The sequence below is a fragment of the Falco cherrug genome, chromosome 4 (assembly GCF_023634085.1).
Source record: "Falco cherrug isolate bFalChe1 chromosome 4, bFalChe1.pri, whole genome shotgun sequence".
Classification (NCBI taxonomy): Eukaryota; Metazoa; Chordata; class Aves; order Falconiformes; family Falconidae; genus Falco; species Falco cherrug.
Genome location: NC_073700.1, coordinates 38855854 through 38868703, shown reverse-complemented (window position 1 = coordinate 38868703; position 12850 = coordinate 38855854). Strand labels below are relative to the sequence as shown.

Below are 12850 nucleotides of genomic sequence, written 5' to 3'. Positions count from 1 at the left end.
CAAGACTAGCCAATCTTCTCTGGATTAATTTCAGGACCACCTTATTAGGAGAGACACAGATTTTCTAGCTCTTTGCTATGCCAGATCAGATGCCAGGGCTTGCTATCTGCGCTTCTATTCCACACATCTAGTAACTGTCACTTGCAATCAAAACATCTCTTTTTTTCCTCCCCGCACTGTCACTACCACGAGGAAATTTTTGTAAAGTTTAGCACGTAAGGAGTGGCAAATGCTACCTCTGCCATCACCTTTGCCATCTTTTAACTTATTTCCTTGGGTATGTGTGTGACATTCTCCAGTTATGAAAATCATCCTTTTTCTCTTCAAGTGAAGAAGCTGTTTTAGAAGCAGTTTTTTTGACTTCACACTAGAGGTCCAGTGTTCCACCCCATCAAGCAAGTAACTTCTATAAACCTTAACAACCTACACACACTTCCTTGCCTGGAAAACTGCAGTGAAAAAGAAGTATGTGAAGGCAGGCTCTTGCGCACTTCTTTTAATGCAGAAACCAAACCTAAAGAATTTTCAGCCTGAAAGACAGAACCCTCCAGAAAAATCTAAGAAAACGCAGCCACTAGCTGAGAATAAAACCCCTTGTACAGTACTATGATGGTTTCACGCATTATGAAACAGTATTAGCTACCTTCAAATGAAAAGCCCCCCAAAATTAGTTCATGAAATAAACAGTAGCAAACCTTGTAGTCGTGAATGATTCTCTCAGCAAATGCCTTGTCCAGCATCTTCTTATACCATTCTTGCAAACGTTTGGGTTTGGGTATTTTCTGATCAGGCGGATGGCAATGAAAAATATAGTCATCTCCTTCACTTGGGGGACAGGCCCAGATGTGTCCTGTCACATACCTGTGTTTCACACACAAGAAAAAAAATAGTCTTAACCATTTTGACTACCACCTTAAAAATAACTCAGACAAACAGATATAAATTCAGACCTCTGGCTTCCTTTTTTTTTCCTTCTTCTTTTTTCCCTCTTTTTTCTTTGCAACAAAGATACTGAGGCAATAACCTCTATTTGTACAAGGGATGAGAAAAGGTCTCAGATATAATAGTGAAGCTTAAACATCAAGTGAACCTCTGATAAAAAGAATGATATGCTGCCAGTTTAAGAACCCTAACAACAGAAAAAACACCTTAGTGATAATATCCAAATTTCTCTCTCCACTGCAGAAGAGGCATGGGTTCCACACATCTCAGAGAGGGCAGAAGAAAATAGACACTATCCCAAGTGAAAAGCTACTTGGCATCCTGGATTAAAAACAAAACAAAAAAAAAAGCTACGAAAAAGATTTATGTACAAAGATCTCACTCACCCAAGTTTCTTCACATACTCCAAATATCCAATGAGGATTTCATGATAAACTGCAGTTCGGAGACAACGGGGGCGGAAGAAATGAATACTATCTAGATACGATATGTACACACGCCTATAGTAATGAGAGAAGAATGATAGAAAATCATGTACGGCTGAACGTCTGCTTTGTCTGCTGAGAGCTGACTTGTATACTAGATACATATACAGCCATACTGAACAAAGACAAATTAAAGATGACATTATTCTAATGCATATTTAAGCATCTTATCATAATATAAACAGTTCTCAAAAGCAAAAGATGGGCAGAATCTTTTTAGACATCAAGAATATACATAGAGAGACAAACTTTAATACAGAATATAAGAAACTGTAACATTTTACGTGACACTTGCTTTCCCCTTCAAAGCCACCTGCAGTCACAGGGTAGGACTTATTTGTGCCACATAATTGAAACGTATCTCCTGTTCTTCTGTGTTTGAGAGTAACTGCCCAGTGAATGTAGCAAGATGTTCTCTGTGCATGCACCTCCAGTACAGGAAGCACAGAAAGGAGAGTACCTTGTATTTGGAGGGGGGCAATCCGAGCCGTACTCCTGTACGTGCATGCCGAAGAAGCACACATCTACTCCGTCTATCTCCTCAAATGCAAATAGAGCTTTGGTACGGTAAGGGAAAGATTCTGACATCTCACCAGAATCCACAAATCTGAATGAAAGGGTGATGAAGAACAGGAGGGGAAAAAAAAAAAAAAAGGATAAAAAAACAAACAACAAAAAGCCTATTATTAAATCTGTGTCCTAAAAGAACAAGGAAATGCTTTTCAACCTTATTTTTAAGGTTTATTTTATTATTATGCAGAAGTTAAACAGGGTCAGATCACGGCTGCATTAAAACAGGGAGTCCTGTTACTGTGAAACTCACAGAAAGACAGTTTCCACATATAGCTAACGTATGACTGCACAGGCAAGCATTGAGTACAAGAGCATCCTCAGAAACCACAAGCCTTTAAATATATTGCAGAGTAGAAAACCTGATACATTATGGTGAAGTGATGTCACATAAACACTGTCTTTATGAATTAAAGCCAAAATACTTCATAGAATAAACCTTTTCAGCTTTTCATTTACGAGGAAGCAAATGAAAAATAACTTTTGAAAGCTAAAGTACTTCTAAAAACACAGCAAAATGAAGGAACAGTAAGGAACAGAATCTCAGCAACTGTTTCAAACTAAACTATGAATTTTGTAATGCTAAGCAAAATGTGGTCAGACTTTCTCAAGATTAATAATACAAAGTCACAGTATTATAATCAAAACCAGGCTGTCCCCACTACTCCCCCCCCCCCCAGTCAAAATACAACTGTCACCTCCTTTGAGTTTATTTACTGCATACTGCTTTTTTTACCTTTCATAATCTCCCTTATGCCTAAGTTTCAAATATGTGCAGAGGGATTAAGGTGCAAATTGGCACAATTTTGCAATATTTATGCAGGGAAACTCCAAAATTAAAAGAAAAAAAAAAGATTGCATTTATTGTAATTAATAGAACTAACCTGGATTTCATTCCTGGTTTAACTTCTACTGTCTTATCTGAACTGGCTACTACTCTGACAAAGACCTCTCCAGCTTCAGGATGATTCTGTCGCCGTAAAAATTTGTTTACTCTGTCTTCCAAATGGTTTCCTAAACGTGTAGTCTGTAGCCCTAGAAATGAAGGGGGAGAACATGACGGAAACGTTATTACTAGAGAAATCACTGTTAAGTTCAGGGTGTTACCGTGCTTGTAAAGTCTTTCAGCTTGCTTCTCTGTATAGTAGCAGTAGGCTTTTTTCCCCTTTGTATGAAAATTTGATGTTTTTATTTACGCAGGCAAAATTAAAAAAGCAAACCCATCCATGTTTTTACACAAGCCTTATGTGTTCATACCCTGCTGCGGAAGCTAAAAGCACTATAGTGGGGAAATTACTTAGTAAGTGAACTAACAAAGGCGGCTTTACATAGCATTTTTAAATTTGCAGGCTTATTTTATGAACACTGCAAATGTTTTCTCCTAACAAAAACACTATCTGGCTGTTTGACAGAGATTACATCATTTTATAGATCTGGCTCAATGCCACACCTTTTCAAGCAAAGCAAAGCAAATCAACAGAAATGAAAAGCCTTTTGACTTCAATGGAGATTTCATTGCTTTTCCTTTTCTTTTCTTTTCAAGAGAGCTTTTAGATTGAACAGTTACAGTAATCTGCACATAAAGCTTAAATAGTTCTTGCACAGCGATAGAGGTCTTTAAAAGTTCAAGTCCACATATTGTCCAGACCCACTCTCTTGGTCTCTATAATTAGCTTTTGTCAGGAGAGATGTTTTTGTAGTATTACAGGATGCGATGGTTTTCAAATAAATCCACACAAAATTAGAGAAATTAAGATGAAGATTTTGGTTTAAATTAAGAAAACAGAAGTAGCACACTATTTTGACTTGAAGATTTATGACTATTTCTCTTCTCCTGCTGTACTTATTTTACCAGCTCGTATTTCTACTTCATTTTTATGGTCAATCTGCTATCTCTTCCAAAGCAATGGTGCAATCTACAGATGTTCGTTTTCCTAAAATGCATTTAATTTTCAGCTCTCCATTGCTTCATTTTTCGGTCGTTCTTTGGCTACTGACAGAGAGCTGTTGGTTCTTCTTCCTGACTACTGAGTTTGCATACAGAATGCTGCAGTGAAACATCTATGCTAAAAATTATTTTAGGCTCCAATACTGGGGAAAAAGAGTCACGTATATTCAAAGGAAGATCTTGCTTTTTAAGGGATTTATACACTTACTATTTTTTTTTAATCAGTTTATAGAGATCACAAAACATGGCAATCTTGTTTTACATCTTTTAGTCTGTCCCCTTGTCCAGTGAGATTCTGTTGTCATAACCAGCACAACACAGTTTAAGTATCATTTACTTGCGGCCCAATAATTAAATTTAAAGGCAGGTTAAAGTAAAAATACACTATGCCCTTTACCAGTTCCAATACACTGGCCTTTCCCAGAGTTTCCCAGCCGAATACAATATACTGGGCTTTCCACAGATTACAGAAGGCAGTTGATTTTAAAGGAAATTCAAAGAACTGTAAAGAAAATTCACAAATAATTTCTGCAGGAATTATTTCGTTTTGTTGATTTCTCTGAAGACAGAAAAAAAACCCAGCTCCATTTCAGCTAATGAGTTGGTACATTTTTAGAAAGCCATTTTAGTTAACTCTACTGTCTTGTTGTGTTTTCATTTTATCATCTTTCCAATGCTAAGCAACCAGAGGGTATCTGCTTCCTTCCTTATGTTGCAATGCATTAAGACTTGAAAAACAAACAAAAAAAAGACCAGATAAGCAGATAAAAGAAACAGGCAACACTAAGATTACATGCACTGTAAATAGAGGATCTAAAACCTGCATATTTTATTAGAACATGCAAATCCTTTGGGAAATCAGCTTGATCTTGGTTCTTGGACACCTCTAACATAAGTACTTCCAGTAAAAGCTCAGGCCTCAACAAAAACTGCAGCACAGACTTGAAAAAAGACATAGGGCAGATAGGAAGAAAGTCAGACTTCTGGCTTACTGCGATTTTTTTTTCAGGAAAGTACTCTGGGTGACTTATTTGTCTGGATATCTTGTCTTTGAACATCTCTGCATTAGCTACTGGTTAAGTAATATTGGTAGATTTTCTTAGTAAGAAAAAGACTTCAAAAGTTTGGAATTTCACAGCATAATCCAGCTGTACACTGGTTTACAGGTTGTATTTGGCTTGCTGTCAGTCAGTTTTATGCAACTTGTGATGTGGTTAAGATAACCATTTTTACTTAATATACCTTAGAAATATGAACATTATCATAACAGCTAACCAACAGCTTGCAGCTGAGGGACATGCTATCTTGATTATTAGCAGTTGTGCTAGCACGCTTGAGAGCACGGAGAAATATTGATGGCAATTCTGTAAGTAAAGGTTTTTATGGGGACTGAGGGGGAGAGGAAACATGGTAATGTTTCAAACTTTCATCACTCGTGTTTGTTTTCAGGTTAGTAGTAAGAGCATGGTTTTGACAAGAGCAGGCTCTCTTTCCTTGTTCTGGTGTTTTCACTAGAGCATTGTTAAAGAAAACTGATCTCAGGAGCTGAGCCCACCAGTGGATTACAGCTGGCAGCAGGACTCCAATCGTCATGTGAAAAAGAAAACAAGATAGCCAGACAGCAAGGAAATGAGAAAGAAAAGATCAGTGGAAAGGAAAAAAGCACCATTATTTCCCTGTCCAGACCTCCAAGGAACAGAATGGTTAATGGTTACCTTGAACTAAATGGCTGGTTACTCAAACTTTAAGTGACGTCACAGAACAACTGCAGACATGGAAGGAATCGCATACTTATTTAAGACAATTTACATCAATATATGCTGTAAAGTCAGCATATAATAGTAGAGACATCTATTTAAAATGCTTATCTAAGCCTACATTTTTAATTCATCATTTTATTAATGTTCTCCTACAATCTTAATCTGTCTTTAATGAGACTAATTTTAATCTTTTTAACAATACTACCTTCTTCCATGCGTCAGGTTACTCCAGAGACCGTTTTGATAACTACAACTTAGCATGTCTCATACAGCATTATCATCTCCAAATTACCCCCCTTCGAATCTCTTATTATGCAATCAACCACAAAGTTATCAAGAAGTTAGATTTAATGCAAAACCATGCCTTTATTACAATTTGGAAGATTCAGGCTTGCAAAGTCACAGCATGACAAGGTAATAATGCCCAGAACTTCCAAGGACCAAAGAAGAACAGGGGAGGAACCAAGTGTACCTGCAACTTCTAGTTCAAGTGGCTGAATCACCCTCTTGGCTTCTACACTCACTTTATTTTTCTACCCCATGCCACTGACACTGCATTTCCAATGCTAGTCCCTACTCTCTTCCCTGCCTCCCCAAAACATGTACGAGTAGAAGTTATCAAATTCTGTTGTCTGATGTTAAATGCATGCAAAGAACACCTGTGTAAGGATTACTAAGGAGACTCGGACAACTTGACCTGACATCTTCTGGCACTCTCTTTAGTGCCCATTTTAACACAATTATTTATGACAATGGTTACTTCCAAGAAAATCTGGACACATAGTACAATGGGTTACTAATTCCAGCGGACAGTTCTTATACCACAGTCCACTCCAGAAGCAAGAAAAGCTCTTCAAATACATTAGTACTTGGCACCACCACAGCACACCTGAAATGCAGTACACCTCGTTACTACATGTTATTTGAAGGGCACAGAGGTGACAGTAACTTACCACAGTTTCAGCGCTACGTGGAAACATGCCTGAATACAGCCAGTGAAGTGCATGCAGGCTTATGTTTCTCCTGTTCTGTTTCCCCCTCCCTTTTTATTTTTTTTATCTTATAAAACTAAGGACATGGATACCTCAAGCAGCATTAAGACTGACCAGAAACACATGAAGAGCAGGTCTTTACAACACTGATTAAAATTCCGACAGCTGCCAAAGCCTTGGGCTACACTACTCCGCGTTTTGCAAATGTTCCTGTACTCTCTGTCATGACTTCAGAAAGTCTCAATCAAAAAAATCTCTTAGGGGTGGCTGGGAGAAAATGAAAGTTAAAGATAAAAATAGAAATATCAGACTCACTTTTAGCACTGAATTTGTTTTCTTTGCGTGTTCTACCAGTTTTCTTCAGACAATTATCACAGACAAACCTATTGAGAAAAAAATTGTCAAACACTTAGCATAAACCCAGTATCAGCTAGCTGAAACCCAATGTTTGGATCCATAATTGAAGTGTCAGAGCACAATACAATTTTTTCTGGATTGGAACAGCTTGTATCTTTCTATTTGAGGGACTTAACACCTTTATGAGCTGGTCTAATTCTGCCAAACAGTTACACCTGCGTTTGTGCTCTGTAGTATACAAACTTACCTCCAACCACCTTCCATTGTTTAGTAGTTAGAAAGAAACCACAGAAATCTGCGTATATGAACAAGTTGGTTTCATGCACATTTTCATCTGCATATACTGAAATGAGACCCCAAACACCAAAAAAATGTATTTTATTTAGAAACGCTTCGTTCTTTTGTACTCTGTTCTTAAAAAGGCAGTGACTGCACATTAAAGAGCAAAGGCAGAAAATCTTAATTGTCTAAACCACATTGGTCTTATACAAGGAGTAAAAAACTAAGAATCGGCTTACCCGGAAGGCCAAATAATATCATAATGTAATACACAAATCTGGTGCATCTTCCGACCACACTCTTTGCAGTCAACAAACCTGAGAAGAAAAAACAGCAGCTGATCACTTTTGTTGTTAGAAAAGTAATTTTCCAGAATTCAGCAAGGACTTTTGAACCCTCTGCTAAGGATTTAATCAGCTTCAGCAGGCCCAATTTACATGTCAGTTAAAAAAAACCCCTCATTAGAATAGCTTCAATGTCATGTAAAAATAATATATATATATATATAGAAAATGTACTAGTTTAAAAATGTGAAATGGGCTGTCATGCACAACTTTTCCTGGATCTTTTCTATCCTCTTCTAAGCAGAGCTCTAAGTTTTCCCAGCTTCACAGAATTCTGCTCAACAATACCTCCGCAGATTTAATTTTCAATTGTTGCAGCAACCACAAGCTGACTAAACGGTTGCTCAACTTACTGTAAACGTAAAAAACTAGTCATTCATGAATCACTGTGCCAAGAAAGCATGTATTAGCTTGTCTTTGCCTGCACGGGTCTGCTGTAGTATAGTATGTCAAAATTCTTTTTTTGGATGGGAAAACAGTTAGAGGTTTTCTCAGTCAAGATTGCAGCGCTGGTTACGAAGCCAAATACACCGGGGTCCATCCTGGCAGTCTACCTTTAAAGGTCTGGGGGAGGAGCTCTATTTAGTATTTGCAAAGATAAAGAAAGGAACCAAAATGCACTGCATATCAAACTGCCAGAGACCAAAGTAAGAGTAAGATAAAACCTCATTTCAGCTAGTTAAGGACAGTAGGAAAAGCAGCACAGTGCTACTAAAGGAATGTTCAACTCTGCTTTGACTGAACTTCCTGAGGCTAGTAAACGCAAGGGAGGAGGATGGCTCTTTCAGTGGGCTAAGCCACCAAGTGAAGAGAAAAATGTGTTTCAAAAGTCTGGCTAAACCAAGAGGAAAATGCAGAACTCCCCACCAGGTACTCAGGGCTTGGTGTGAAAGTCTGTACAATGGGGGCCGTTTTCAGCCAGTTGTGCAGAACACACCTTAGGAATTACCCAAATAAACAGAACCAGAAACTGCCATTAAACAGGCTCATATTTTCCTTCTGGGCTACCAATGGTAGAAATGAAGTTTGTATGCTGTGCTATGAACTCTAGAGAAAGATTCTGCAGCCTGTTTGGCCAGAGATGGGGGGGGCGGGGCAGGGGGAAGGATTTTTGATTTCTGAAGGGCTGGCTAAAGGACAAGTCAAAGCGATGATATTATCCTAAGAAAAACAACACCCGGTACTTACGGCTCTGGATCTAGTGTATCATTTTTCTTCTTTTCAAACTGATCCTTAGAGATGGTTCTAGAGACAAAGAGTTAATATGAAAACTCAGTAGAACCTTTATATCAGAGGCCAAAACAACACGCTTCTCTGAATTGCAGCAAATGAGCAAACTTTAAGTCAGAAGAAAGCATATCGGTATTTATTTTCTATTCAGAGAAAGCAATTCAGTTCTTTTTATTTTAAGCTACAGAAAATGTTTTTCCCATTTCACTTGTGTAAATTAAAAGCAAAATAAGAGATACCCAAGTATACACAAATTTAAAATCATAAAGAGCAAGGGAAGCTATTGTCAGTAAAGCAGCCACCTTCCAAAACGGCTCGTATTCCTCAAATCTTAGAGCATCTTATTTTCTCGTCAGGTTAAAGACAAGCCATTGGTTTCATAAACAAAAGCTGTACTTCAAAAGGTGAGACGTCTGGATTAGGCGAAGTCTTTCATTTGAAAAGGTAATGGATTAGTGACATTTATTGACACAGCTTCCACCCCCAGCCCCCAACCACGTTACCTAGCGCCTGCCAGCCCCTGCACCTAGTCCACAGGCAGCTTTTGGGCAGCGCAACTTGACGCAAGCCGGGCAGAGGAGCAGACCCCACCACAGGAACAACTGTTAATCATCTGTTACTGTGAAAGTCTCCTCTTAGTAGCGAAGTAGGTATTTCCACGCCACCACCACCAGCCACAGGGTTTTCCTATCAGCTCAGGACTACATGCCACCCCTCCTATCCCAAAAGGCAGCATGCAGGAGAAAGGAAGCTACTTACGTTTGAGGCTGGGAAGGGTCATCACCCAGGGTGACATTCTCCCCCTGGATTTCAGTGAAACACTTCTCACAGAAGTGATACCTGTCAGCAAGAAGGCCATATTTGGGTGAACTGGTCCAGCACAACACACAGCCACCCAAGCACGGAGCCACCAACCAGAGCAGGGCAGATCACCACGACGAAAGGGGGGGCGTTGTTGGTTGATTGATGGGTCAGTGTGGACAATGAGGAGGAACAGAGGGGAGGGGAGGGCAGGATTAGAGAACAGGGGAGGGAACAAACAGCACAGACGTAAGAGGTAAGACGCAAACACCAAGACAACACAGAGCAGAAAGCCAAGGCAAAGCACAGATTAGCATTCGGTCTCATTTTATACAATACTAACAACTTGTTCGTTGATCAAATTCAGAATTTGGGGAGGATTACTGAAGTAGCTACCAAGCGCTACATTTGTATAGACTTCAAATTTAAGAATTTGGATTTGATTTGCATTACTTAAGGAAAAAATGCTCTTTGATTCCAGGCTTGTGACAGACCGAGCTTCCTTTAGGGAAAAAAAAATAGCCTGTCAAAAAGCTTTACAAATACATTTATTACAGATTTAAGTAATTAGAGAATATGCTGAAAGCATTTACTGATTTGTCAGTAAAAACTGTAAAAGCAGGAACACTTGGTATAAAAAAAAATAATCTATAAAAATATTAAGTTCAAAAGTTATTTGACTGTAAGATTAAATGTGACCAATTGCTCAGCTAATATTATTTAATATAAATGAAACCAAATCCATACTCTAGACAAACATTTAACAGAAATGCAATTATGGGTCAGAGTTTCCAGCCCTTTATCTATATAAGTACAATATATGTATATATGTGCACAACATTAAATATTGTACATACATACAATATATTTATCAGGTACATTAAAGATGTGGAATTAAGCTTTACAAATTGAATGTGAGGCTAGGTACAATTTTTGGTCACCAGACCAAGAGCCAATCCAAGTTATACTCAGCAAAACCAACACTGCAGTTTAACAAACCAAGCTGAGTAAATTGGAATACAACTCTACAAAAATACAATCTGCATTTGAAAAAAAAAAAAACAAAATCAAAGTAACACAGATTTTGGTGGGGTTTTTTTGGGGGGCAGGTTTGGGTTTTTTTGTTTTGGTTTTTTTTTTGTTTGTTTGTTTGTTTCAGATGAACTGGAACCAAAGTTGTCAGGGTCATTTAAAAAACAAAAAGAAAAAAAAAAGAAAAAAAAAAAAGAGGAGGCTAAATGTTTGGAAAGGATATGAATTCACACATGAACAAAGGTAACAAAGAGAGGCCACAGCTGTAAAATGCAGGAAGGCCACAAAGGATCATCAAAATAAAGGAGCTTTATGGAGGATCAAGAGTGAGAGAGTATAAGCAGCAATGGCAGCACAGTAAAACGCAGTTTTAGTATTCAAACACTAGAATCGTAAGAATGGTAAGTATAAAAGGCATCAAACAAGACTCAATGTCACAATGAACCAACAACTTAAGGGATGGAGATTAATAAATATGGCAGCTTGCCCCTTCAAACACATACTCATACACTTAAAACTACTGGTGACAGGTCTCCAAGGCTGTGCTTTCCTGGAGACAACAAAAGCCATTTACAGGCACTTATCGAAACGTGTGGATCAGAATTTCCTCCTGCGACACACACTGGCTGTCACGTCACCACTGCACATTTTCTAAACGCTCGTGAAAGACAGCCCAAGCAAACAGCAGCAGGTCCTTCAGCAGCACCCAATGAATTGGGGAAAGAGGTTTTGCAGAGCAATCTGCTGCCTCCCCAGGCTGGAGCCCAGTCCGTGTTACCATAGCATAATTTATAAGAGCCTGAAAACTTCGGCGAACTCTGCCAGCTGGCTCCGGCTTTAAGAGCTACTCTGCTAGCCAAGAACCACTTAAATGCAGCAGCACACTGAATACTCCCTCTACTGTGGGACTGACACGGAAAGGAAAAAGGTGTATTTTATTCTAGTTAATATAGCCCACACTGACATCGCCACAGAATCACCTTCCCAGCAGGGCAGCTGCAGCTACGATAGCCACCACGTGAGCTAAAATGCCACGGTCCTTGCCCAGGGGGCTGCTTGCCAGCCTACCACAAGTTAAAACTGCAAGTGACTTCTCTTCTCCTGGGTCAGCTCAACTGGGATGAAACACACCACCCTCCCACGGAAAACAAAGGCTTTTGGAGCTGGTAATGCAACAGAACAAGGCCAGGATAAAAAAAATATTATCCCGTTAATTTGTGAGCACTGGGAATGATGAAGATATTAGGGTTATTACAGTGTTACAAGGGAATTTCAGGAGTGGATACTGTCACTGCACATCTCATTTACACGGACTTCACTTGCCCCTCACCCTGTATCACTACACTGATACGGTATCAAATATCTTTTTTTAAAAAAACCCAAACATAAAAGGTTCAGAATTTTATATGCCTTCACACAGTGTCCACGTCCTTTTTTGTCTATAGTGTGCTGCTTCAAATTTTTCTTCAATTAAAAAATCCCCACTAATTATTTTCCTTATTAACAAGGTTGCTCATTTTAAGAGAAGGGCTGAAACACAGGAGGACCCAAACACCAGACTATGCAGCCAGAAAAATCCATGGTCAAGGCTCCTATTAATACTCTGCTACATTTAAGCAATCCCAGAAACGGTTAATTCTGATCCATTTTTAGAATAATTCATGGGCTTTCAAAGCACTTGTGAAACTGAGGAACGAGACTGCCTTCCCTATCAGCTTTAAGTTACACCGCAGAAATCTAACTAGCTCCACCAGCACAGCTATTGCACGTGTTCACGCTGCGGCTGCGGGACGCTCGGTCTCACAGGGGTGAGCGCTTTGCTTCGGCAGCATGTGAAGCACATGCTCCAGCAATCTGCAGATCTGAAGGGGAGCGCAGGATTTCATGTGCTGCAGAACCAAAGCCTAGCACTAGCAAGAGTCAAGCCTTAATCCATGATATTAAAATGAGGAAATAAAAATTGAAATACAGTGAAAATGAATTACCTGAAGATCATGAACATTTGTTCATAAAATAACCAAGGTGAAACAATAGCTATAACTTATTATGAATATGGACCCTCAGAAATGGAGACTTACTTGTAATTCACTGACTTTTGCATGTTACTACA

The 12850-nt window shown here is 38.9% G+C and overlaps 1 protein-coding gene across 5 annotated transcripts in view; it reads right to left on the bottom strand.

Moving 5' to 3' along the window:
* The window catches only part of CREBBP (CREB binding protein), a 97388-nt gene that overhangs the window by 10920 nt on the left and 73618 nt on the right, over window positions 1–12850 (bottom strand). For all 5 annotated transcript variants that reach the window (XM_055710337.1, XM_055710338.1, XM_055710336.1 and 2 more), the window contains 8 exons: window positions 9667–9747; window positions 8866–8922; window positions 7573–7650; window positions 7013–7080; window positions 2882–3032; window positions 1888–2034; window positions 1329–1442; window positions 696–861 (listed from right to left, as the gene is read on the bottom strand). In XM_055710337.1, the coding sequence (XP_055566312.1) occupies window positions 696–861; window positions 1329–1442; window positions 1888–2034; window positions 2882–3032; window positions 7013–7080; window positions 7573–7650; window positions 8866–8922; window positions 9667–9747 (862 nt within the window). The remainder of the gene's footprint in view (window positions 1–695; window positions 862–1328; window positions 1443–1887; window positions 2035–2881; window positions 3033–7012; window positions 7081–7572; window positions 7651–8865; window positions 8923–9666; window positions 9748–12850) is intronic.